The 26,355-nt window shown below is 34.5% G+C and overlaps 1 protein-coding gene across 1 annotated transcript; it reads left to right on the top strand.

Annotated features, from left to right (window-relative positions):
- Positions 1 to 1,103: 1,103 nt before the first annotated feature.
- LOC130855856 (60S ribosome subunit biogenesis protein NIP7 homolog) lies at positions 1,104 to 1,831 on the top strand. The gene has a single exon (XM_057739880.1). The coding sequence runs from the start codon at positions 1,139 to 1,141 to the stop codon at positions 1,679 to 1,681; it is 543 nt and encodes a 180-aa protein (XP_057595863.1). The 5' UTR covers positions 1,104 to 1,138; the 3' UTR covers positions 1,682 to 1,831.
- The last annotated feature ends 24,524 nt before the right edge of the window (positions 1,832 to 26,355 follow it).

Genomic DNA, 26,355 nt, shown 5'->3' with positions numbered 1-26,355 from the left:
TGAGGAGGGTTACGGTTACACCATAGCTCCTTACTGAGCAGGCAGAGAATGGAAAAACCAGCCCAGATAACACTTAGCTGCTTCCTAAGCTTCCTAACCCTTCAGGAACAGACATAGCCAGAAGAGAAAAATGAGCAGAAGGAGAAAGTCAGAGTGGCTTATCTTCTTTCCATGCCCAGAAGGAAGAAGAAAGGCAGCTCTCAGAAACCAGAGGAGAGAAAAGCTGAATACGATGTATTATTCCCACACTTTATTTCTTTTTAAATAATAATTATTCTATTGTCGGAGGAATACTTTTCAAATAACAAAGTCTAGGCATTGTACTAACTAGCAATTCAAACAAGAAGTTTAGCATGTTTATCCTTTTACTCTTGTTCCTCATAGGTGTTTAAATAGAATAAAAGCAAACAGCAATCTGATTCCCTCATGTACGTGGAGAAGATGTCAATAACATTGCCTGGAATATTAATTAATGAAAGTTAGGTTTCCAAAGAGCAGAGATGATGTGATTTTTAAATCATCTTATTAGAACATAGAGGGAAAGGTTTTTGACTTACATGTGTATTTCAGACCACAAATTGGCAATAGTTCTTTGACTTCTTTATTTTTATCTACAACCGGACAGGATGGGAGTGGATATGTAGGAAAACAATGTGAGTGAGTGTTTGCATTCTGACCAATGACTATCATCAGCAAGTAGTTTAAGTAAAAGTAAAATCCACAAAGTTGCAAAGTAATTAATGACAAATCTCCACCTAAAACACTGACAATTTCTTGTCATCTGAAGTGAATGACCCTTTTCCCTCTAAGTCCCACAGCAAGGATAACAAATTCTGAAACTTATAGGGGCAAGCGGATAAAGTAACTGAGTGAACTAGGCAGTGTAGGCACTGCGGCAAACAGAAAAGCCCTTATCTTAGCATAACAGCAGCCACTAATAGGTAAGAGTTAATTGTTGCCATGCAGGAAGGTAAACATAATGTTTTCAGATTTTTTTTTTCCCAAGAGAAGGCAAAACTCAAAATTTTTATATAAAATCTCTCCAGCCTGTGATTTCTTTCCCACAAGATTGTTAGTGCTGATCTTCCGTTTCCGGTAACTGAGGCACGAGGATTCGGCGTTCCAACCCAGCGGGAAAATGCGGCCTCTGACTGAAGAGGAGACCCGCGTAATGTTTGAGAAGATAGCAAAATACATCGGGGCGAATCTTCAGCTGCTGGTCGACAGGCCCGACTGCACCTACTGTTTCAGGCTGCACAACGACCGGGTGTACTACGTGAGCGAGAAGATTTTGAAGTTGGCCGCCAATATCTCCGGTGACAAGCTGGTGTCGCTGGGGACGTGCTTCGGAAAATTCACTAAGACCCACAAGTTTCGGTTGCACATCACCGCTCTGGATTACTTAGCACCCTATGCCAAGTATAAAGTGTGGATAAAACCAGGAGCAGAGCAATCCTTTCTGTATGGGAACCATGTGCTGAAATCTGGACTTGGTGGAATCAGTGAAAATACTTCTCAGTACCAGGGAGTTGTGGTGTACTCCATGGCAGACATCCCTTTGGGTTTTGGGGTGGCAGCAAAGTCTACACAAGACTGCAGGAAAGTAGACCCCATGGCGATTGTGGTATTTCATCAAGCAGACATTGGGGAATATGTGCGGCATGAAGAGACATTGACTTAAAACGAAATCATCGCGAGGACTTGTGGCTGTGTGGAAGGGCCTAGCTTTGTTTCCTCTGTCTGTGTAGGCTCCACCATCATGTTGAATTTTGTCAACACTGTGACCTCTTCAGGGACTTCTTAGTTTAATATTCTCTCTATTATGGACAAATGCAGGCTGGATTCTTATTATGCAGAAATGGCTCAAAAATGGGGTTTCGGATCTTTGATTGTGACTAAATAGAATATTGTGTTTTATATTTGAATCAGAGGGCTTCTTGTTTTGAGTAACAGGTTCTAAATTGTTGGAAATGAGGACGAGAATAGCTTATTGTTATCTGTGATAACACTTTTCCAAGCACATGATAAGAAGGTAATGAATTTTCTTATTTATTAATACTATGAAAGATAGATTTTGTGATATCAGAATAGTAGGTCATGTCTGGGATTTTACAAATGAAATTTGGATAAAATAGAGGAGTTTATTCTGCTGATTTTCTATACGGTAGGTGCTGTGTGGAAGAAAAACTTGGATTCAAACACCAGTTCTAACATCTATCAGCTGTATGGCCTTAGATGAGTCATTAAACTTTAATCTTCATTTCCTTCTTCTGTTTCAAAAAACAGCTTAGCTGTCTTCTTAAGAATAGTTTTTAGAATTAGAAATCATAATTGTAAAGCACCTAGCACAGTGCCTGGCAAATGATAGTGTTGAATAAATGGTAAGAATTACTTTTGTAATGCTTATACTGAGTATTTCTGTTACTAAGAGTAGGATCTTATGAATATCATTTGATTATATTATCTTGGCTTTTACAAGCGGTTTTCTCGATCTTTTTCTTGAATGGTATGATCCCAGGCTGAATGTTATTTTTATCACCTTGATTTCTAAAAATTTCTCTTATAAGTATTTTTTTTAATTAAAAAAAATTTTTTATTGAAGTATATAGTTGATGTACAATATTGTGTTAGTTTCAGGTGTACAGCAGAGTGATTCATTTATATATATATTCTTATAAATCTTTAATTACCTGACTGGACTGGACAAAAAGCACTAATCAGAGATCCTGAAGTAATAATTCAGCTCCTCCATCTTTCCCCAATGCCTTTCAAAGTTATTTTTAGAATTAAAATTTTTTTAGAAAAAAACATATCACAGACAAAAAATTTTTTAACTACCTGTATTGTAAAGCAATTTTTATGGTGCATATACTGCATATTTTAAATTCCAAAAGTGACATCTCTAAAAATAAAGCATTTTTCAAGTACAGAAAAGCACTCTACCAACTCCGTTTTGTATGTTACATATAAAACCCAGTTTTTATATGTTTTTGTCCTTTTTTTTTTTTAACTCCTCTTTGCAAGGTTCTCTGTTAATTTCTAAATAGACATAGTGAAGACTAAGGGACTGCAATATAATGGACAATATTTTGATAGTAGCATTTAGTACATACTTTAGAAATAGTTAACGTCAAAATTTTCACGTTTTTATTATTTTATTGCTATTTTGCCTGTGTAGATGAGAGCAATAAACTACAATTTTCTAACAAGAAAAAAAAAAAAAGATTGTTAGTGCTACTTGGCATATATAGCCTTTGTTTCTTTTCCAACAGAAAAAGAGGCAGCAGGGACACTGAAATCCTGGGAGAGTAACAAGATGGGGGTTCGTCCGTAGTAGAAGACTACATGCTTGTTAGAATTTGTTTTTTAAATCTTTGTTCAAAGAAGAATGGGTAACAAAGGCTTAAAAAAGATTTCATTTGCTGTAGAACATCTGAACATCTTAAGGATATTGCTACACTAAAGTACATGTAAATCTCCAAGAGGAGGCTATCATATTCCGTTTTTTTCCTAGACCTTCCAAAGTATGAAAAGATATTTTATGGCTTTGGGAATACTAAAATGCCATGTATCTAAATTCATCTGCATTTATATATATTACATCTATTTATGAAGTTTTGTTTTCTGGGTATTTCTGTGCATTTGAACACACATGCATTTTCTCGGCCTCTCTCATGTTTCAGAATTGCCATCTACGTTGGATAAAGTGTGACCAGCAGATTGTTTTACCCCAGGCAAATGTGACTGGTAATCTTGAGTTGGGTTAAAGCAGATGTTTGCAGAGCTTTTGCTCCCATGTCTGATTTCGGTACTTGAGCCTGTTCTTTATGCTATGATTATGTCTCGGCACTCTATAATCATGCCTCATCAATTCACGCTGGTTCAGTGTATCCTTAGCGTGCTTCTTTTGTGAACCCCACTTGTCGTTGCCCTACTCCAGCTGGATATGGCAGCCTGCTGAGATTCAATTCTCTGCACATGTCCTTCTGAGAGCAATCGCCATCTCAGCGTATTTAGGTAAGTACATATATGTATATATACTTTGGATTCTTTTGTTTGAAACAAAACTTTTATGCTATTGATAGTCAAAATATGACATGAGTTACAAGTAAAAATCTCCCAGTGATGCACTGAAAGCATTTAATCAGGATATCTTCACTTTAGTTTTTGCTTTGCCACTTATTAATTACAATAACTTCACGGGGTCAAACAGAGTTACCCTCTGTTTCTTTATCTGTGAAAAGAGAAAATCATACTAAATGGTTTGTGATCACAAAGGTTGTAATATTCAAAGGCAGTGTTTCTCAAATAAGAAAGCATTAAAATCACTTGTGGGGCTTGTTAAAACACAAATTACTGGGCCCCAACACCAAAGATCTGATTTAATTCAGGGGTGAGGATCGTGAATTAGCATTTTTAACAAGTACTCAGGTAATGACGATGGTTTTCCAGAACACATTTTTTGTAGCACTACTCAATGAAACATGAGGCATCAGCATGGTGCTGTGTTCAACTGTGCACAATATACTAGCTGAGAAATATTTCCTGACTGTATATAACTTTAATAATTTGAGAAGACTGCATGGGTTGGGAACACAAGGCACAACAGTATAATAGTAAGAGTAAGAACTTTGAAATCACTTATACTTGAGATCGAATCTCATTTACCTCTGTAAACTCTTTGAACCTCAATTACTTCATTTCTAAATAAGATGACTAACATTGCTTTATAAAGATGCTATAAGAATTAAATACATGTAAATATGCACATTATATTTAGATTTTAATTCCTCTTCCCCCACCACCTTCCTCCTAATTCCTTGTTCGCATTTTGCTGCAAAGATCATTTATCCACAATTCAGGTAGTTGACACAATAAGAAAGTTCAGTTATTTCAATATTTAAGAATGCCTATTTGTCTAGGCTTGTACAAGTAATAGGGAGACTAGGTGATAAGAAAATGTAATGAAAGCAAATAATACACACCAGCAGTTCTCAGAAAGTCTCATTCTAATAGATATCATCGAAGCACTAAGGAATGGTACAAAGCCCAACTTTGCAATTTGAGAGGGGTCGAGATGGCACTGTCAAAGAATGCACCTTAGAGAAGATTTTGACTTTACTTACCTTGAAAATGAGTTCAAGGAGCCAGCTAAGAAAGATCTTTCGGAAAGGTCTATAGAATAATAAAGATATAGGCATGAACTATTTGTCTTTGAAACTCAAGTATATATTGATATATATGCATATATACATATGCAAACAATATACATAGCTTATTAAGCATATGTATTTTGATTTTCTATCAACACAGCGAACAAACTAACAGCAATCGTTTACTTGTTGATGATTACACAATTAGGGCAGATTTTGGCAGGGATGGATCATCTACTGCACAAGCATCACTCACGTGACTGCCAGTGGTCACTGGCTGGGATCTCAGCTGGAGCTGTTAGCTAGGAGTTGGGGTTCTCCTCCATGCGGACCTCTCTATGTGGCTGTCTGATCTACCTCAAAACTGGATTACAACGAGTGTTATCAACAAGGGTAAAAGCATACGCAAATCTTTGGGTTTGAATCTTAGCTACTTCTATAAAGTCACTGTGCCTCGATGTCCTCATCTATAGAATGGCACTAGTAAGCTTACGTCACAGAGATGACTCAAGGGGTAATATTTGTAAACTAGTTAATTGCATTTAGATATTAGGTGAACAGCATGCCTTCTGTCATCTTCTAATGGAGAAATTCAGTTATGAGGGTAGGGTAATAGTGACAGTGACTGGACTCCACCTCTCAATGGGAAGAGTACAAAGAGTACTCTTTGTACAAAGGCCACCTATCACTACCACAGTGAGACAGGGCTAAAGAAGGTGACAGAGACCAGAATAGGGAGAACTTTATTAAATATGCGAAATGCTTAACTTTCATCCTGAAGCTAAAAGAAAGTAATTTTTTGTTTTTTAGAGATTTTTTATGTATTTAAAATTTATTAGATTATGTAGAGCCTTTAAATAACATTGCATTAACCTACAATATCTATTTCTTATTTAATCCATATACTGTATTAAGAACTTGATCATGTCCTTCTAAAAATGCTACTATTAGCTTTCCAATGTTTAGTAATGTATGATACAGTTTGCAGGCTATTCAAGGCCACTTGATTTTTTTTTTAAAGCTCTTTATTGGAATGTAATTGTTTTACACTTTTGCACCAGGTTTTGAGGTACACCAACGTGAATCAGCTGTATTTATACATATATCCCCATATACCCTCCCTCCTGCGACTCCAGCCCACCCTCCCTGTCCTGGCCTTCTAAGGCATCACCCATCATCGAGTTGATCTTCCTTTGTTTTACATCAACTTCCCACTAGCTATCTATTTTACAGTTGGTAGTGTATATATGTATATGCTACTCTCTCACTTCCAGCTTCCCCGTCGCCCCTCCCCTCCCAACCCCATGTCCTCCAGTTCATTCTCTACATCTGCATCCTTATTCTTGCCCTGTCACTGGGTTCATCAGTACCATTTTTTTTTTTTTTTGATTCCGTACATATGAGTTAGCATACAGTATTTGTTTTTCTCTTTCTGGCTTACTTCACTCTGTATGACAGACTCTAGGTCTATCCACCTCATTACATATAGCTCCATTTCATTCCATTTTATGGCTGAGTAATATTCCGTTGTATGTATATGCCACATCTTCTTAATCCATTCATCTGTTGATGGGCATTTAGGTTGCTTCCATGTCCTGGCTATTGTAAATAGTGCTGCAATAAACATTATGGTACATGTTCCTTTTGGGATTATGGTTTTCTCTGGGTGTATGCCCAGTAGTGGGATTACTGGATCATATGGTAGTTCTAGTTTTAGTTTTTTAAGGAACCTGCAAACTATTTTCCACAGTGTCTGTACCAACTTACATTCCCACCAACAGTGCAAGAGAGTTTCCTTTTCTCCACCCCCTCTCCAACTTTTATTGTTTCTAGATGTTTTGATGATGGCCATTCTGACCTGTATGAGGTGATACCTCATTGTGGCTTTGACTTGCATTTCTCTAATGATTAGTGATGTTGAGCATCTTTTCATGTGTTTGTTGGCCATCTGTATGCCTTCTTTGGAGAAAAGTCTGTTTAGGTCTTCTGCCCATTTGTGGATTGGGTTATTTTCTTTTTTGGTATGAAGCTGCATGAGCTGCTTGTATATTTTGGAGAGTAATCCTTTGTCTGTTGCTTCATTGGCAAGTATTTTCTCCCATTCTGAGCATTGTCTTCTTGTCTTGTTTATAGTTTCTTTCCCTGTACAAAAGCTTTTAAGTTTCATTATGTCCCATTTGTTTATTCTTGATGTTATTTCCATTATTCTAGGAGGTGGGTCAAAAAGGATCTTGCTTTGATGTATGTCATAGAGTGTTCTGCCTATGTTTTCCTCTAGGAGTTTTATAGTGTCTGGACTTACATTTAGGTCTTTAATCCATTTTGAGTTTATTTCCGTGTATGGTGTTAGGAAGTGTTTTAATTTCATTCTTTTACATGTTGCTGTCCAGTTTTCCCAGCACCACTTATTGAAGAGGCTGTCTTTTTTCCATTCTATATTTTTGCCTCCTTTGTCAAATATAAGGTGCCCATATGTGCTTAGGCTTACTTCTGAATTCTCTATTCTGTTCCATTGATCTTCCTTTCTGTTTTTGTGCCAGTACCATACTGTCTTAACCACTGTGGCTTTGTAGTATAGTTTGAAGTCAGGAAGCCTAATTCCACCAAATCCATTTTTCCTTCTCAAGATTGCTTTGGCTATTTGGGGTCTTTTGCGTTTCCATATAAATTGTAAGATTTCTTGTTCTAGTTCTGTGAAAAATGCCATTGGTAATTTGATAGGGATTGCGTTGAATCTGTAAATTGTTTTGGGTAGTACAGTCATTTTCACAATGTTGATTCTTCCAATCCAAGAACATGGTATGTCCTTCCATCTGTATCGTCTTTGATTTCTTTCATCAGTGTCTTACAGTTTTCTGCATACAGGTCTTTTGCCTCCTTAGGCAGGTTTATTCCTAGGTATTTGATTCTTTTGGTTGCAATGGTGAATGGGAGAGTTTCCTTCATTTCTCTTTCTGCTTTTTCATTGTTAGTGTATAGGAATGCAAGAGATTTCTGCGCATTAATTTTCTATCTTGCTACTTTACTCAATTCATCGATTAGTGCTTGAAATTTTCTGCTAGAGTCTTTAGGATTTTCCATGCATAATATCATGTCATCTGCAAAGAGTGACAATTTTACTTCTTCTTTTCCAATTTGGATTCCTTTGATTTCTTTTTCTTCTCTGATTGCTGTGTCTAAAACTTCCAAAACTATGTTGAATAATAATGGTGAGAGTGGGCACCCTTGTCTTGTTCCTGTTCTTAGAGGGAATGCTTTCAGTTTTTCACCATTTAGAACGATGTTGGCTGTTGATTTGTCATATATGGCTTTTATGATGTTGAGGTAATTTCCTTCTATGCCCATTTTCTGGAGAGTATTTATCGTAAATGGATGTTGATTTCTGTCAAAACATTCTTCCGCATCTATTGAGATTATCGTATGGTTTTTATCCTTCAATTTGTTGATATGATGTATCAAATTGATTGATTTGCACATATTGAAGAATCCTTGCATGCCAGGGATAAACCCCACTTGATCATGGTGTATGATCTTTTTAATGTGCTGTTGGATTCTGTTAGCTAGTATTTTGTTGAGGATTTTTGTGTCTATATTCATCAGTGATATTGGCCTGTAATTTTCTTTTTTTGTGACATCTTTGCCTGGTTTTGGTACCAGGGTGATGGTGGCCTCATAGAATGAGTTTCGGAGTGTTCCTCCTTCTGCTATATTTTGGAAGAGTTTGAGCAGGATGGGTATTAGCTCTTCTCTAAATGTTTGGTAGAATTCACCTGTGAAGCCATCTGGCCCGGGGCTTTTTTTTGTTGGGAGATTTTTAATCACAGTCTCAATTTCCGTACTTGTGGTTGGTCTGTTCATATTTTCTATGTTTTCCTTGTTGGGTCTTGGAAGATTGTACTTTTCAAAGAATATATCCATTTCTTCCAGGTTATCCAATTTATTGGCATATAGTTGCTTGTAGTAGTCTCTCATTATTTTTGTATTTCTGTGGTGTCCATTGTTACTTCTCCTTTTTCATTTCTAATTCTGTTGATTTGCATCTTCTCCCTTTTTTTCCTGATGAGTCTGGCTAATGATTTATCAATTTTGTTTATCTTCTCAAAGAACCAGCTTTTAGTTACATTGATCTTTGCTATTGTTTCCTTCATTTCTTTTTCAATTATTTCTGATCTGATCTTTATGATTTCTTTCCTTCTGCTCACTTTCTCTAATTGTTTTAGTTGTAAGGTTAGGTTGTTTATTCAATATTTTTCTTGTTTCTTGAGTTAGGACTGTATTGCTATAAGCTTCCTTCTTAGAACTGCCTTTGCTGCATCCCATAGATTTTGGGTTGTTGTGTTTTCATTGTCAGTTGTTTCTAGATATTTTTTGATTTCCTCTTTGATTTCTTCAGTGACTTCTTGGTTGTTTAATAGCATATTGTTTAGCCTCCATGTGTTTGTATTTTTTATAGTTTTTTTTTTCCTGTAATTGATATCTAGTCTCATGGCATTGTGGTCAGAGAAGATGCTTGATACAATTTCAATTTTCTTGAATTTACTGAGGCTTGATTTGTGACCCAAGATGTGATTTATCCTGGAAAATATTCCATGTGCAGTTGAAAAGAAAGTGTATTCTGTAGTTTTTGATGGAATGTCCTATAAATATCAATTAAGTCGAGCTGGTCTAATGTGTTGTTTAAAGCTTTTGTATCCTTATTTATTTTCTGTTTGGATGATCTGTCCATTGATGTAAGTGGGGTGTTCAAGTATCCTACAATTATCATGTTACTGTCGATTTCCCCTTTTATGGCTGTTAGCATTTGGCTTATATATTGAGGTGTTCCTATGTTGGGTGCATAGATATTTACCATTGTGAGATGTTCTTCTTGGACTGATCCCTTGATCATTATGTAGTGTCCTTCCTTGTCTCTTGTAATAGTCTTTAAAGTTTAATTCATCTGAGTATTGCTACTCTAGCTTTCTTTTGACTCCCATTTGCATGGAATATCTTTTTCCATCCCTTTACTTTTAGTCTATATGTGTCCCTTGGTCTGAAAAGGGTTTCTTGTAGGCAGCATATGTAAGCGTCTTGTTTTTGTATCCATTCAGCCAGTCTGTGTCTTTTGGTTGGTGCATTTAATCTATTTACACTTAAGGTGATTATTGACATGAGTGTTCCAATTACCATTTTCTTAGCTGTTTCGGGTTAGTTTTTGTAAGTTTTCCTTCTCTTGTTTTTCCTACTTAGAAAAGTTCCTTTAGCAATTGCTGTAAGCCTGGTTTGGTGGTGCTGAATTCTCTTAACTTTTGCTTGTCTGTAAAGCTTTTGATTTCTCCATTGAATCTGAATGAGATTCTGGCTGGGTAGGTTTTTCTCTTCAGGACTTCCAATATATCCTGCCATTCCCTTCTGGCCTGCAGAGTTTCTGCAGAAATGTCAGCTGTTATCCTTATGGGTTTTCCCTTATATGTTATTTTTTGCTCTTCTCTTGCTGCTTTTAATATTTTTTCTTTGTGTTTAATTTTCATTAGTTTGATTAATATGTGCCTTGGTGTATTTCTCCTCAGTTTTATTCTGTATGGGACTCTCTGCACTTCTTGGACTTGATTAATTATTTCCTTTCTCCTGTTGGGGAAGTTTTCCACTATAACCTCTTCAAATATTTTCTCAGACCGTTTCTTTTTTTCTTCTTCTTCTGGGAGGCCTATGATTCAAATGTTGTTGTGCTTAATGTTATCACTAAGGTCTCTGAGACTGTCTTCCATTCTTTTTATTCTTTTTTCTCTTTCCTGCTCTATGCTGGTTATTTCCCCCATTCTATCTTCCAACTCACTTATTTATTATTCTGCCTCAGTTATTCTGCTGTTTATACCATCTAGAGTATTTTTAATTTCATTTATTTTGTTGTCCATTACTGTTTGTTTACTCTTTAGTTCTTCTGAGTCCTTATTAACTGTTTCTTGTATTTTCTGTATTTTGTTATCAAGATTTTGGATCTTCTTTACTATCATTACTCTGAATTCTTTTTCAGGCAATTTTCCTATTTCCTCTTCATTTATTTGGTCTTGTGGGTTTTTTTTTCCTGATCCTTTTCTTGCGTGGTGTTTCTTTGTTTTCTCATTTTGTCTAATTTATAGGATTTGCTGTCTCCTTTCCCTATGCTGCCTAGTAGTAATTCCTCTTGTTTCTGTCCTCTGCCCCCTGTGGTGAGGTTTGTCCAGTGTCTTGTGTAGGCTTCCTGGTGGGGGCGGGGGGTCTGGTGTCTGCTTTCTGGTATGTGGCTCTGTGTCTTTTCTCTCTGATGAGCAGGGCTGTGTCAGGAGCATCTTGATTTTTAATACCCCTCTTTAAGCTTCTATCTGAGCTTCAGGCTCTTTATTTGTAAAATGGGGATAATACCACCACAGAGTTTGTTGGCTTCAGCAAGATGCCCAGCTGCATTCCTCATTTCACAAACTCTCCACACCACAAATTCAGATAAGAATTCCAGAGACTCGCAGCCCCAAGCACCTCCCAGAGTGAAGGACAGACCCAAGAAAGTCATTTTAAGCAGTGGAGAAACATGTACATATTTAGTTTGTAATTAGATTATTTTGACAGTATTATGGGCATTGGTTTGAGAATGGTAGAACAGGAGTAAAGGAAAACAGTTTTAAGCTGCTGTAATTTTTTAGATGCCTGGGCATAAAAATCAATCTGGGAGAGCATTTGTAGCAAAGAAAGTGACAGAATGGAGACAAAGATTTAGAAATTGGAGATAGAGGCTGGAGACCAAGGGGTTTGTTTCTGGAGAACTCTAGGGAAAGCAGCCTGAACATGCCTGGGGGTGAGGGAGGAGGGGGAGCTGTGGGAAGATATATATTTAATTTTGGATATTTGGGTTTAGAGGTGAATTAGTGATTTCAGAGAGAGTGGTACTATTTTTGAGCTCAAAACTTGTTGAATTCCAGCTTTGTAGGCAGATGGTCCAGAAAGAAAATATAACCACACAAAATAGTGTACTATTTGTGGCACATTAAAAGAGACTTCTTTTTTTTTTTTTTTTAGAAAAGTCCATAAATGATTGAATTAAATTTCTAAAGGAGAACAGCTAAAATACATCTATGTATTAGAATTAAGAGAAAAATATAGTACCTTTTCTATTTGTTTAAATGTTGATTGCTAGTTAGCAATTCATGAATTTACATTAACCGATTCCTAGGAAATGAGTGTATACTCTCTTGCAGAGACTTCTATTTTAAAGGTTCTGTGGAGGTTGGTACCATTGGCTGCGTTTAGTTGCCCTTCATTGATCTGCACATCTTACACAAAAGAGATATCAATATTCTTGCCTCTGCTCTGTCCTTCCCAGTATCCACCAGTAGTTTTCTGCTTCTTCAACAATCTAAACAAAAGAATCGCTCTGGACTCCCTTTTCTCCTCAATCCAGCCTTAGCCACTCCCCTTTAGAGTAGTGGTTTTGTTTTTTTTTAAGGGAACAACTCATGTAAATCTGTCACATGTCAAAATAGGTTGATCTTTGCTGTCTTTTAAATTTCTTAACCAAGAATAGAATATTTACACTATAGAATTACTTTCTCCCATATCCCATTTTATACTGCAAGTATTCTAGTGAAAACCCAGCCATTTTTACCCTAAAATAATTCATATGTTCTATCAATATGTTTCATGAACATACTAATGAATTAAATTGTATCAATAAGAACTTCTGTGAAATCTAAGACCCTTCTGTGCTGCCTTCCTCTGGCTACATGCTGTCATTCTTATTTAATCCCACTCAGGAGAAGTAAACTCTTTAGCCTGTTTTGAATACAATTCTTCTAATTTATATAACCAAAATGTTATTTTTATTGTATTAATTTTATTTTTTCAAGTTTTATTGAGATACATTGACATATAATACTGTATAAGTTTAAGGTATGCTATACAGTGATTTGATAGACATATATACCATGAAATGATTGCCACAGTAAGGGTAGTTAACATATCTATCACCTCACACAATTACCTTTTTTTCCTGTTTGTGGTAAGAACCTTTAATATCTACTATTTTAACAATTTTCAAGTACAAAATACAGTCTTGTTAACTATAGTCACTATGCCTTACATTGTATCCCCAGAACTTATTCACCTTGTAACTGGAAATTGGTACCCTTTGACCACCTTCACCTCTTGCCCCTGGTGATAATAATTTACTGTTTCTATGAATTCATGTTTTGTAGATTCCAGGTATAATTGAGGTCAAATGATATTTGTCTTTCTCAGTCAAATTTATTTCAGTTTGCATAATGTCCTCAAAGTTCATCCATGTTGTTGCAAATGGTAGGATTTTCTTATTTTTTATGGCTAAATAATACATATTTGCAAATTTTTCATTCTTTCACCATTGACTATGATTAGCTGTGGGCTTTTCATAGATGGATTTTATTATGTTGAAGTAGTTTTCTTCTAGTTTGTTGAGTGTTTCTATTGTGAAAAGGTCTTGAATCTTGTTAAATGCTTTTTCTGCATCAATTGAGTTAATTATGTGGTTTTTGTCCTTTCTATTATGTGCTATATTACATTGATTGATTTTCAATTTTACTTCATATGTTGAGTGGTACTTGCATTCCAGGAATAAATCTCACTTTGTCATGTAGTATAATCCTTTTAATACTTTTGAATTCAATTTGTCAGTGTTGTGTTGAGATACTTACATAAATATTCATTAGGAATATTAGTCTGTAGTTTTCTTGTATTGTCTTTGTCTGGCTTTGGCATCAGGGTAATGATGTCCTCATAAAATGAGCACTTATTTCTTTCTCCTCAATTTTTGGGAAGAGTTTCATAATGTTGATGCTGATTCTTCTCCAAATGTTTGGTGAATTTTTTTAGTGAAGCCATCTAATCCTGGGCTTTTATTTGTTGGAGGTGGGGAATGAGAGCTTTTGATTATTGTTTGAAACTACTTACTAGTTACTTGTTTATTTGGATTTTCTATTTCTTCATAACTCAGTCTTGGTAGGTGGGTGTTTCTAAGAATTTGTACACTTCTTTTAGGATATCAAATTTGTTGGTGTACAGTTGTTCATAATATTATCTTATAATTCATTTTCTCTCTGTGTCATCAGTTGTAATGTCCCATCTTTCATTTTTTTATATATTGTATACCTATTAAGATAGGTTTATAGTTTTAAAAAATATTTTTGTCACTTAAATTCTAGGCACCAATATTACAAATACACAGGTTATTATATCTGTCCACATATTACCTTTACTGTAGAACTTTATATTTTCGTTTGGCTTCATGTTGCTGTCTAGCATCCTTTTGCTTCAACTTAAAGGGTTCCCTTTAGCTTTTCATACAGAATTGGCCTTGTGGTAATAAACTGCCTAAGTTTTTCTTTATCTAGGAAAATTTCTTATTCATTTTTGAGGGACATGTTTTCTGGATATAGTATTCTTTGTTGACAGTTTTATTCTTTAAGTATCTGAGTATGTTATCCCAATCCGTTCTGGCCTGTAAAGCTGATTCTGAGAAATCTGCTGATAATCTTAAGGAAGTTTTCTTTTATGTGATAAGTCACTTTCATCTTGCTGTTTTCAAGATTCTTTGTGACTTTTGGTAGTCACAAATGTGTATCAGTGTGGTTCTATTAGCATTTGGATTTATCCCTAATGGAGTCTTTGAGCTTCTTGAAATTTTACATCTGTTTCTTTCATCAGATTTGGGAAATTTTCAGCCATTATTTTTTCAAATAAACATTCCGCCCCTTTTTGTTTCTTCTCCTTCTGGGATTTGGAAATGTGTGTATTTTAGTCCACTTGATGTTCTAAGTCTCTTAGATTTTCTACATATTTCTTAATTTTATTTTCTTTTTCCTCTTCTGATTTAATGACTTCAAAAGACTTGTGTTCAAGTGCCATCATTCTTTATTCTGCCTGAACAAGTCTGCTATTGAAACCCTCCTGTGAATTTTTTAGTTTTGTTTGAACTCTGGAATTTCTGTTTGATTCTTTTTATAGTTTCTTTATATTGGTATTCTCATTTTCCTGGTTTCAATTATTTGTTTATCTGTAGTCTTTTTAAGTTTGTTAAATATTTGTATGACAGTTATTATTAAATTATTTGTTAGGTAGCTCATAGATCTGTATTTTTTTAGATTTGGTTTCCATAATTTTATTTTGTTCCCTTGATTGGGCCATATTTTACTATTTATTTATGTGCCTTTTAATCTTTTTCTGGGATATGGGCATTTGAAGAAGACAGCCTCCTCTGTAGTCTTTGCCTACTAGCATTATGAATGGGAAAAACTTTGCCAGTCAGTCTGGCTAAAGGTTTTAGGACCTCTCAAACCTTTTCTGATCTCTTGTTACCCTTGGAATCTGCCTGTGGAACTGCAGCTCTAACATGCAGAGGTGCTTGCCTATTTTTAGTGGCTTCCAAACTCTGCCACTACTCCCTACGTGCTCTGAGACAGGAAAGATAGAAACCATTCCATCAGTCAGCCTCCCAACACCCTAAAATGTTGGATGCACTCTTGTTTCCATCCAACAGGGAGAGCCCAAGTGTGGTAGGTTTCCTCTGGTTGTATGCACTATATTGTGTACGTGGACAGGCATAAATGGGTATTTAAAACTCCATGAATTTTCAAACCTTTTTTGCTGTAATTCCTTCTTGATTTTACATATACCTAAGAGCTATAGCTTGTCAAATAGTCTCTAGAGTTCTCATTTATATACTGTTAACTCAATGTCCTTGTGGGTGATGGACAGTCTGCAGCATTCTATTTTGCCATCTTTCTGACATCTCTCTTCTATCAACATCTTTTGATTTCCTGGACTGCAGCCATAATTTCTTGTATTGCATATTTTCCTTCTTGGCTTATTTTCTAGTGTTGGAGTAACCCTGAATGTACTTTCTAAGAATGGATACACGGTGGAGTGTGGAGTATATATGTGGAAGAGTGATGAGATTGACTACTCAGCTATAGATTTTCAAATAATAATATTCAGATTTCAGTTTTCTTTTTACTACTACCTGCATTTTTGTAGTGTCAGGCATCCTGGGCATTATTAGCTTTCCTTACAGAGTCAAATTTTCTGAAAGCTCTCTATCAGTAACTGCTTCTTCATTCACTCTCCATCTTCCAAAATGTTAATTAAATTATGTGCAATGATGTTCACATCTTATTCACATTTTGGTAAACTTGCTTATATATTTTGTCTTATTAATCTTATTTTAATGGGGTCTTGGGAAGGAGATCCAATTGAGTATTACTCATTCAATCTACCAACTTGAACTAGTTCTCATTTTTTCTTTGTGATCTTTTTATATGAATTGTTCAGTGCATCAAATATTTATTAAGCAAGGTTAGCTTGCTTCATGCTTGATAATATGAGATCAAAGATATTTTCAAATATGAGAATATAAGTTCAAAGATTATGTTAGAAAACATGAGTTCAAAGTTACTTGAGAACTTTGTAGTCTAGTACAAAAACAACAACAACAACCACAACCCAGAAGCATAAACAGATACTTGCTGTTCAGCATAGTACTAATATTAACTGTAGTTTTGAGTACTTTGTATGTGTTAAGCATTGAAAGGCATATTATGTAAAGCCTCAGAATGATAGCTTGCTCCATACTTTTTAGAATACATACAGGAAGACCTATGCATATTTTGTAATCAATTTCAAGAGATTCATTGAACCCACGAAGACAATCTATGGGCCCAGATGGATCCCAGAATAAATGTCCTTAACATAAATATTTCCCATTCATTTTTTAACTAGAAAATACTTATTAAGTACCTACAACAAGCCAAGCATTATTCCAACATGGAGGAGATGTGGCAGTCAATGAAACAGAAAAATTTCTGCTTTGTTGAAGTTTATATTCTAGAGTATACAGTATGGTATATCAGAGGACAATGGGCGCTATGGAGGAAAAAAATAAGGAAAGGAGTTTGATGCATGATCAAGGGACTCACTTTTAAATAATATCCAGAGAAGAAAAGACTGAGAAAATGACATGAGCAAAGGTTTGAATGAGACAGGAATACAGCCTCCTGGCAACTGGAGCAGAATGTACCAGGTGATGCAGCAGCAATGACAACTCAGAGAAAAGAGAATTCCTGGCGTGTTTGAGAAATAGCAAGGAGGGCGGTGTGACTGGTGTGGAGTACTAGAACATGAGATAGTGAGGTATGCGATGTTAGAAAGTTAGAATAGACACATGGATCTATTCAGTAGATATTTGCACTTCAGCATTAGTGAGGTGAGAAGGATTTAGGTAGATGGGATAGAGTACTGACATTAACTCTTTGAGGAAATAAAGTTTAAGCAAATGCACACTTGATAGCATTAGCTAGGCAAAGGAGAGAGTAAAAGCATCCCAGACAGATGGAAGACCATATATGAAAACACTGAATTTTTCCCTTTAAGAGAATGATCATTACTGGTGATTTCTCTCCACTTCTGTTTAGCGTGGTCCACTATGAGGTAAGATATGGTGGTCTTTCAGTGTATTTTTTTCTGTTGGTCATAGGGGTTAGCAATCTGCCATTAATTTCCGAATGACAGTATTAAGACAAACTCCTAATTAAATTATGGATGCTTTTAAGAAGAGAATTAGACAAAAGTTCTAAAATCCTAGGCAATAATACTTGGATCAACATAAAAGAGATTTTTTTTCTCAGTGAAATTGCTGCAAGCACAAATATATGTCTAATGGCAAATTTCTAAAAGTCAAAGCAGCATGATGATTTCTAATGACCAAGCTGTAAACTGCTCATAGAACATCCACATATAGGCCTATGTCCAGAGGTGATTTTCATTTTGCTTTATTTTTAATTTTTAGAAGCTTTAGTTTGATGTCTTAGTGGCTTCAAACTGAAAAAGAAAACTTAATAATGGAATAATTTTTTTCCTTTTCAAATAAAATACCTAAAGTCTCAAAAATTATTGTTGAATGGATGAAAAAAGATAGTAATCTATTTTTAAAAATTAGAACTCTAGAGGAATTTTTAGTACAATCACATGCTAATAGTCTGATAGCATTAAAAATGCTTTTTGTTTCTCAGGTGTTAATACTCTATATCTTAGAAAGGTCTTTATTTTATACTCTATGGCACAACATCATCAATATTTCATGGAAGCTCTCTTAAAGTCAATATAAAAATCACATAGAGATGAAACAAATCCAAAATGAGTGTGCCAAAAGGATTAAATTCCATTAAGGATAGAAAATACTATAAGATCATGCTGGATATTGACTTGTACTTCTCTCCTTGATTTTTATTTTTATTGAAAATCCTGTGACTTAGATGTACATACATATTTTCTTCTCTACTTATAAGAGAGCAAGGATATTGCAGAAAATTCCCAATTATGTTGTTTGTGCTAAGGCAGGAAGTTTTAATTTTCTTTTGTTAATCAAAAAAGTTGCTATGCTTCTTGTAGATATAGTTTTAATCTTATGCTTTATTTAGTTGTATTTCAAGTCACAATGAAAAATATTTGACACAATGCTCATGTATGAAATAATAAGCTTAAACTTGGGCAGAATTGTGTTATTTTGTAACTATTTTAGAAGCCACTAAATTTATATTTTCATGTATATATGTACACACATATACACGAAATATCTATACCTATTTTATATATAGAGAGGGATATGTATGTGTATATCTACAGGTGCACACATACATTATATATATATTTTTTTTTCCTGAAGATCATATAAGCAACTATTAAATTTGATTACCTCTGAAAGAAGGATAGATTCCAAAGCTAGGAGTAGAGAATTTTCATTGTATGCATTTCTTACTATTTGAATTTTTTTGTCTTTTATATAGTATGATATATATTTTATATATTACTTTGAAATAAAATAATGTAACTTAATTTTAAAGAAATTATCTCATATATATATTTTTGTTTATGCCAAAGACTGCTATGTATTATGGGAGCTGAAAAGATCTTATCTAAATTCCTGGATGACCCATTGTGACAACCTCATATTTATCTTCACCAACAAGACAGGCAAGAAGATTGCCAGAGAGAGTTAATAATAGAGTAGAAATTAATGTTTTCCTCTCCTTTCCTCCATACTTTTTGGAGACAGCGAAACTTGGCTTTGGGAAGTGTTTCCGCTTCCTTTTGTTCAGTGGCCAGGTGTTGTACTGAAGGAGCTAGATGTAACTACATTTCTTTCTTAAATCTACTTCTTTACTAGCTGTGTGTCCTTTGGTATGTTAATTACTCTCAGCATCAATTTCTTTACACAAAAAGTATGGATAATAACAGTGTATTGGCTGCTGCTATGACTAAACAAAGTAATGTAATAGATAAAACACCTGGAATGTAGTCATATTTAATACATGGGTTTTACCCTGTATTAAATATAATAAAAGTATTATATCACTTATGTCATTAGAAAATCCTTAAAATAAAAGTGTGATGTCTTTTATGTCATTAGGACATCCTTGCCTTTAGGTCTTCTATCTCTACATCTTTCTTTCTGATTGTTCTCCACTAAAAGAATACAGTGAGACTTACTTTTTGAGCCTTGCTTCAGGCACTTGCACACACAAAGTTGTGTGAAATTTCTTCCCAGAGATCTAAGGGAAAAAACACTAGAAAGCAGACTATTGCCACAGAATGTGGTGAACCTGGCTTATTCCCTTTCTCTTCCTGACCCTGGAATGTGTGTAATCACAGCAGTGTCGGTAGTTTGAGTCACAACATGAGACATCAGGATGACCCTCATATTTACTTTAGCACTTTTTAGAAGCTCTGCTAGTTCTTTATTCTTTGGACTTATTTACTGCTTGTTGTATAACATTGTATATTTTAATGTTTATTCTGTCTTAGAGATTTTAGGAGTCACATCCCAAGTTCTATCATTTTGCTATTGTACTAAAAATGCCTATGTTTTTACTGATATCTGTGTGGGTAAAACTGAGAATATGACTAATTATTCTCATACCAAATGTTGTGTACTCAGCCTTCACACTGTTTTAATGAAATTGAACTATTTCTAATAATAAAAATAGGGAGATTTCATATGAAAAACGAAGGAGACACAACCACCCAAAGCAACAATGACCCAAAGCTCAGTGGCAGCTGCCCTTCTTGAGAAACATATGCTGTCCTGTTAACTGTTACTCCTACCTGGTCCATTCACTCATTTATGCCAGACATTTGAGTTTATGACCATCAGTGTGGAGAGATGCATTTAGTCATTTCAGGATAGAGAATATTTTGCTTAATTAGGTTTGTTAAATTGCTTAATGGTCTTTGAGAACTACAAAAGATACTCAGTACCAATAGGGCAAATATAAGTAAATTAATAAATCTAGGGTATTCTCAGAAAACAGATAGTTTTCACATCCACACAGCACTTAAGATATTCCATACATATCTCATAGTGTGTGGAGGCTCCCAAAGCTAAAGTTGCTTCCAGCAACCAGGCTAGGAAATAGTGAAATGAGACTAGTAAGAAAAGGTTACCTAATCAAAAAAGGAATTGCAATATTGTTGGGTTTATCAGATACATTTCTCCACTTGCAAGACTATCTGTACTATTTAGATTAATAATAAGCTCTTTGAATCTACAATAATTGTGTTAATATTAAATGATAACATTATCATTTTTAATTCCTAGTATTGACCTCAACTTTAACTATGTTCCCAAACTAAGATTTTTATTGTTATCCAGTTTTTATTTACATTTAACTTTGAAAATTTACTGAGATGGAGACCATAGGTTTATGTTTTATGACATAGCTGATACACTTTAGGTTTGGCATTAGTACTTCATAAAAGAAAAGAATTTTGTGACTAGAAGCTTCATAGTAGGCTTCACGATAGGCAACTAATCTGTTATTATTGTTTTGTAAACTGTGTAACCTGAAAATGTGCTAATAAATGTAATCCATACTTTATAAATGTAATTAAAATATTATGTGTGTCTTGTGCATGCATGCATGTGCACGTACGTACATACACATATATAAAAAGTTTCATGTTGTTAGGTACAAAAAAAGACTTGATTAGAATTATGTCGTTTAATTTGAAGACTGTTGATATTTATAGAATATTTAATTTTCCAAAGCAGAACCATGAAATTTCTGATGTTTACATAAGAATTCTTTTATTTCAGATTTCACATATATGCATTAATATAGGATATTTGACGATCTTACCTACAAAACTGAAATAGAGACACAAACGTAGAGAACAAATGTATGGATAACAAGAGGGAAAAAAGGGGGTGGGATGAATTTGGAGATTTGGACTGACATATATACACTATTGATACTATGTATAAAATATATAACTAATGAGAACCTACTGTGTAGTACAGGGAACTCTATCCAATGCTCTAGGGTGACCTAAATGGGAAGGAAATCAAAAAAAGATGGGATATATGTATCCATATAGCTGATTCACTTTGCTTTACAATAGAAACTAACACAACATTGTAAAGCAACTATGCTCCAATAAAAATTTAAAAAAGAATTATTTTATTAACCCTAGTACAATTTTGTTTTCACTTTATTGGTTCTAACATTTCTTTTTAAATGTATCCATAGGAATTGTAATGCTTTTGCATATGATCCAAAATTTCCTATGAGTGTTTTAAAACTATTTATAGTGTTTATGTCGAGAGCTGTAGCAATTAGTTGATTCAACTCAACTCTTAAAGTGGTTCCTTGGTTTTACCGTTGATATTCTTGTGTTTTTTTAAGAGAAATTGTTGAAATCTGTACAGAATAATTTTCTTTTCTCCTTTTCAACGTTTACATTGATTGTTACCTTTTCTCCTCCATTTATATTAAGTATTTCAGTAGTTAATATTATTTTAAATTGTAGTAGTGGTACAAAATTTTTGTCTTATTCCTATGCCACTTTAAAATTATTTGTAGTCTTACTCAAAGTAAAGTATTTTTTTTAAATCATTACACATGGTGAATTTTATTAAATTCATTTTCATGTCCATGAAGATAATTTTGCTTTCTTGTCGGATCTTTGACTAATAAAATTTTTGCATTCTATTTTTAGGTTCTTTAATAGTAACCTATTGTAGTACCATTACCATGATCTATTGCTGATATAATTTTATTTCATTTTTGTATCTAATTGCCTTTCAATTAAAACATCAATATTCACAAGTAACATTGCTCTAAAGCAATCTTTTCTAAACAATTTAAATTTTTTGTAATTTGTTCAAATAAAATGTTATAGTGAAATCCAGCTTGTAAAGAGATGAACATGGAAATGTTATGGATGAGGGAGACTTGTGGGAAGGAAGAGTCTCCTTCCTTTTTCTCTTTTATTCACTGACTATGGTCTGAAGAGACATTTGTCCTTCTTCCATCTGGGTGTTTATATTTATTAAACATTATTTGACTTCTTTATTGTTCTAATTATTGAATGAATTGCTTTACTTTAAATATGTATACCTTCTAATTTAAAGATGAAAGTATTTTTAACTGAGCATTTTTTAATATAGCTTTGGATTCATACCAGAAATTTTGATGTCATTATTTTTTGTAAATACACAATTGCAATTTTGTGTGTGGGGGGGAGTTGATCAGAAATATTATTTAAAAGAGTTAAAATATTCTCAGGTGGTTGGGTTTTTTCTCTTGATATCTTTAATAATAATTTTAATGTTAAAACATTCTAATTACAAAAAACAACCTATGCATTTTCTGCTATTCGAAATGGTTGAGTTTAATAGCCTAAAATGGATATCATTTTTGTAAATTGCTTAGGGATATTTAAAAAGGAGTATTTCTCTGAGAGGATTTAGAATTTGATACAAAAACAAATTTTATCTGGATAATTCAGATTCAGTGACTTGTTATTTAGATATTAACTTATTTATCCAGAGGGAAGAAGTGTGATAAAATCTCCTACCACATAATTTATGTTAATTTTTGTTATACTCCTAAGGTTACTATTTGTTAGCTGTTCACTGTCATTCTGTCAATTCTTTACTTAGCTTTTGAAAGTTTATGGTGTTATATTATAGATTACACCCTCTATAAAGATCAAACAATGATATCTTTTAATGTGTTTTGCCTTTAATTTTATTTTTCTTGTGACAGTACTGGAGATACTCAACTATCTTTTAGTTGCATTTCTCTAGTATATTTTCTATTGTTTTATATTTAATCTTTAGCATCCAATTTGTTCTAAGTGGGTGGATAGTAGTATATAGATTTGTTTCAACCAATTTGTGAGGCCTTGTCTTTGAATGTTGATTTTATTCCCTTTATATATTTTATAAAAACTGATATTTTGTAATTTAATATTTGTTATCACATAATTTATATGTCTGTTTTTACATATAGTTTACATTTGCTCTGCATGCTTTGTTTCTCATCTTATTTTTAAGTATACTAGTAATAGTACCTAATAAACAGGTAGTTTATTCTATATTTTTTTGTTAATAGTGTTACAAGAAAAAGGTATCTTGAGACTCTATGGTATAAATTAAGACATTAAGCATCCTATTTCTTTTTTTTCCTTGCTTATATCCTATTTTCTATTTTTATTAGCATAATATGGGATTTCAGATTCATTATTAACTGTTTTTATGTTCTTGTATTTGTTTGCAAGAGTTATTTATTAAATTTTGAACTTGTTTAAAAACTATTTATAATTTAGTGTCAATGCTTTCAAAAAAATCTCTCTGCCCTTCTTTATAAGCCACAACTCCCCAGTTTTATCCCATTTGGCTCAGATCTATATCAACCGGATCATAATCATAGGTAAACAAATAATCAGAGTTAAGGTTGGTTGCATACTTTTTGAATCTTTATTAGATTATTTTTTGAAACATAAATATCTATACCAATTAGTTTTGTTTCACATAAATCACTTCAAAACTGAGCAGTTTAAAACAACAATAATTTATTTAGCTCATGATTCTGCAGGGCATTTCTTTGGTTCTGAGCCATGCTCAGGTAACTTAGGCTGGTTCTGCCCAGCTGGTTAGTCTTGGGTGGTCTTAGTCACAGGACTTGCAGTTGGTTGGCTGCAGGCTGTGGCCACGTGGGTGACTAGGACCACTTGCCTCTTCTATCCAGCAGGCTACCCCATACTTCTTATAGGTCAGCTGGGTTTCAGAAGAGGATAAGCCCTAAAGCACAATTACTTTATAAGAGCTTGAATCTTGTTTGCGGATGTCCCACTGGAGAGCAAAGAGAGTCAGACTGACAGGGCGAGCTCTCGAAGTTCTCTAACTGGGAGAGGAACACGGGGAAAGGAATAAATGCTCTCAATTTTCCAAGTATTCTACACAAAAGCTTACAGATCATATTTACTTCCTTTTATTTTACAGTATTTTTATAGACAAATGTTTATCCTTCCTTCTGTTTTTCCTCTTTATTTCTCAAATTTCTGCTTATTTTCTCTTGAATTTATATGATTGCCTTATCTTGGATATATTAACAATTACTGATGGTGTATACTTGTTGAAATTTCCTCACTGTTTACCTAGTTCCTATTTTAGTACTCTCCTCAGATCTTAAGCTGGAGGGCCTGTAGATATAAATTTACATTTCCTGTACAGTAATTTAACAGAATGACTCTAATAGCAAGGGAACCATAGCTCTGGGCAGTTCCAACAGAGGAACTTCATTTCTGCACAGTTTATTCTCTGTGTTAATGAGGTGGTTGCCCTGGGAGCAAGGTTTCTGCATTTAGCTTTATGATTGGTCTGACTTTCTTGTCATCTACCCTTGTGTCTGTTTCATAGAGAAGCCCAACTTCTTTTTTGGTACATCAGGAAAATCCCCAACTACTTTGTCAGTCACTGCATAATCCTGATTCTTCCCTACTTAGCTGATTTTGAATGCTTTTGATACTCTGCAGATAGATTAATTTCAATTGCTGTGTGCTCTTTCTGGCCTGTGGTCTACTCATGCCTCCAGGTGTATGTGCTGTAAATTAGGTGAAGTTAGTGTGATCCTGCCAGGATATCCTTGCTACCCTGGATGACACACTGCTTTCACAGCAAATGCAGTTCCCCATTGATTCTCTATGTTTGTCTCCACTCTAGCCCTATCTGTAGCATGACAGTAAATACCGCAATAGTTCCTTGGATCAGGTTCTCTTGTTTTATATTTTCTCCTCAGATAATCTTATCCATATCCATGGCTTTATCATCTATAGTCAAATCAATCATAAATTATTATATACATTCAATAGCCTTCCTGCAAGTGAAGACTTGACAATCTGGCATTTACTCTACATGTTTTAAAACTATCTCTGTCTGACTGTTTAGAACTGTATTTGTTGTTTACCCTTCTATCTATAGCCCTTTTCCCACATTAATATGAAAGGGAATGGATAGTGCAAGGCACCAGGTTTCTCCTTCTGAATTTCTTTTTTATTTCACAAACAGAAACCTAGAAGTCAAGTAGATCCTTGACACGCACCTCTCCTCTTTGATGCTTCATAGGTAACCCATTGCAATAGATTGTGATCTTTATATTCTAAATATTTAATACATTTCTCCAGTTTTCTTCATGTCATAACCCTAATGCAAATAATTTCTATCCCCTTTGATATTTCAATACTTTCCTAGCTGCTTTACTTGAACTTGAACACTGTGTTTAGTCTCCCTCCATTTGCACTTGTTCCCCTTCAGTTTATTCCCAACACTTCTGTCACAGTGATCCTAGTAAATGGAAGCCAGTTTATGTTAGTCCTCTGCTTAAACTTCTCCAATGCTCCGCAAATCATTCTGAGTAAAACATCAGATATACCATCACCAACTACAGGGATGCACATGGTTGGCTCCTAATTATTTCTTCTGAACACATCCCCTATTGCTCCTCTCTTGTTCCCTGTGCTCCAGCCACACTATTCTCTTTGCAGTTCTTTGATCACACAAGCCATGCTCCTGTCTCAAAGCTTTAATGCACTCTTCCCTGCTGCCTGGAATACTTTCCCCAGAATACTCACAGGACCTCTTCCCAGGCCATCTGCAGACTTTACGGAGCCATTTCTTTTCAGTTAGGACTTCAGTAGCCACCCTCTAAACAGACAAATCCCCCAACCCCACAATTCCTTTCCTCCATCCCCTTTTAGTTTTCTCTTTGGTTTTTTCTGACATGTTTATTGGGAAGTCCAGGTGTTTTACTGCTTTGTTCACAGTTCTGTCACCTAGAATTGTTCCTGGAACACAGATGTGGCTCAGTGAATATTTCTTAGGGCT

This window comes from Hippopotamus amphibius, chromosome 6 (assembly GCF_030028045.1).
Source record: "Hippopotamus amphibius kiboko isolate mHipAmp2 chromosome 6, mHipAmp2.hap2, whole genome shotgun sequence".
NCBI classification, from domain to species: domain Eukaryota; kingdom Metazoa; phylum Chordata; class Mammalia; order Artiodactyla; family Hippopotamidae; genus Hippopotamus; species Hippopotamus amphibius.
This window is presented reverse-complemented; position numbering and strand designations above follow the sequence as displayed.

Excerpts from the sequence above, each read along its gene's own strand:
- LOC130855856 (XM_057739880.1), top strand. The coding sequence starts at position 1,139 with ATGCGGCCTCTGACTGAAGAGGAGACCCGCGTAATGTTTGAGAAGATA.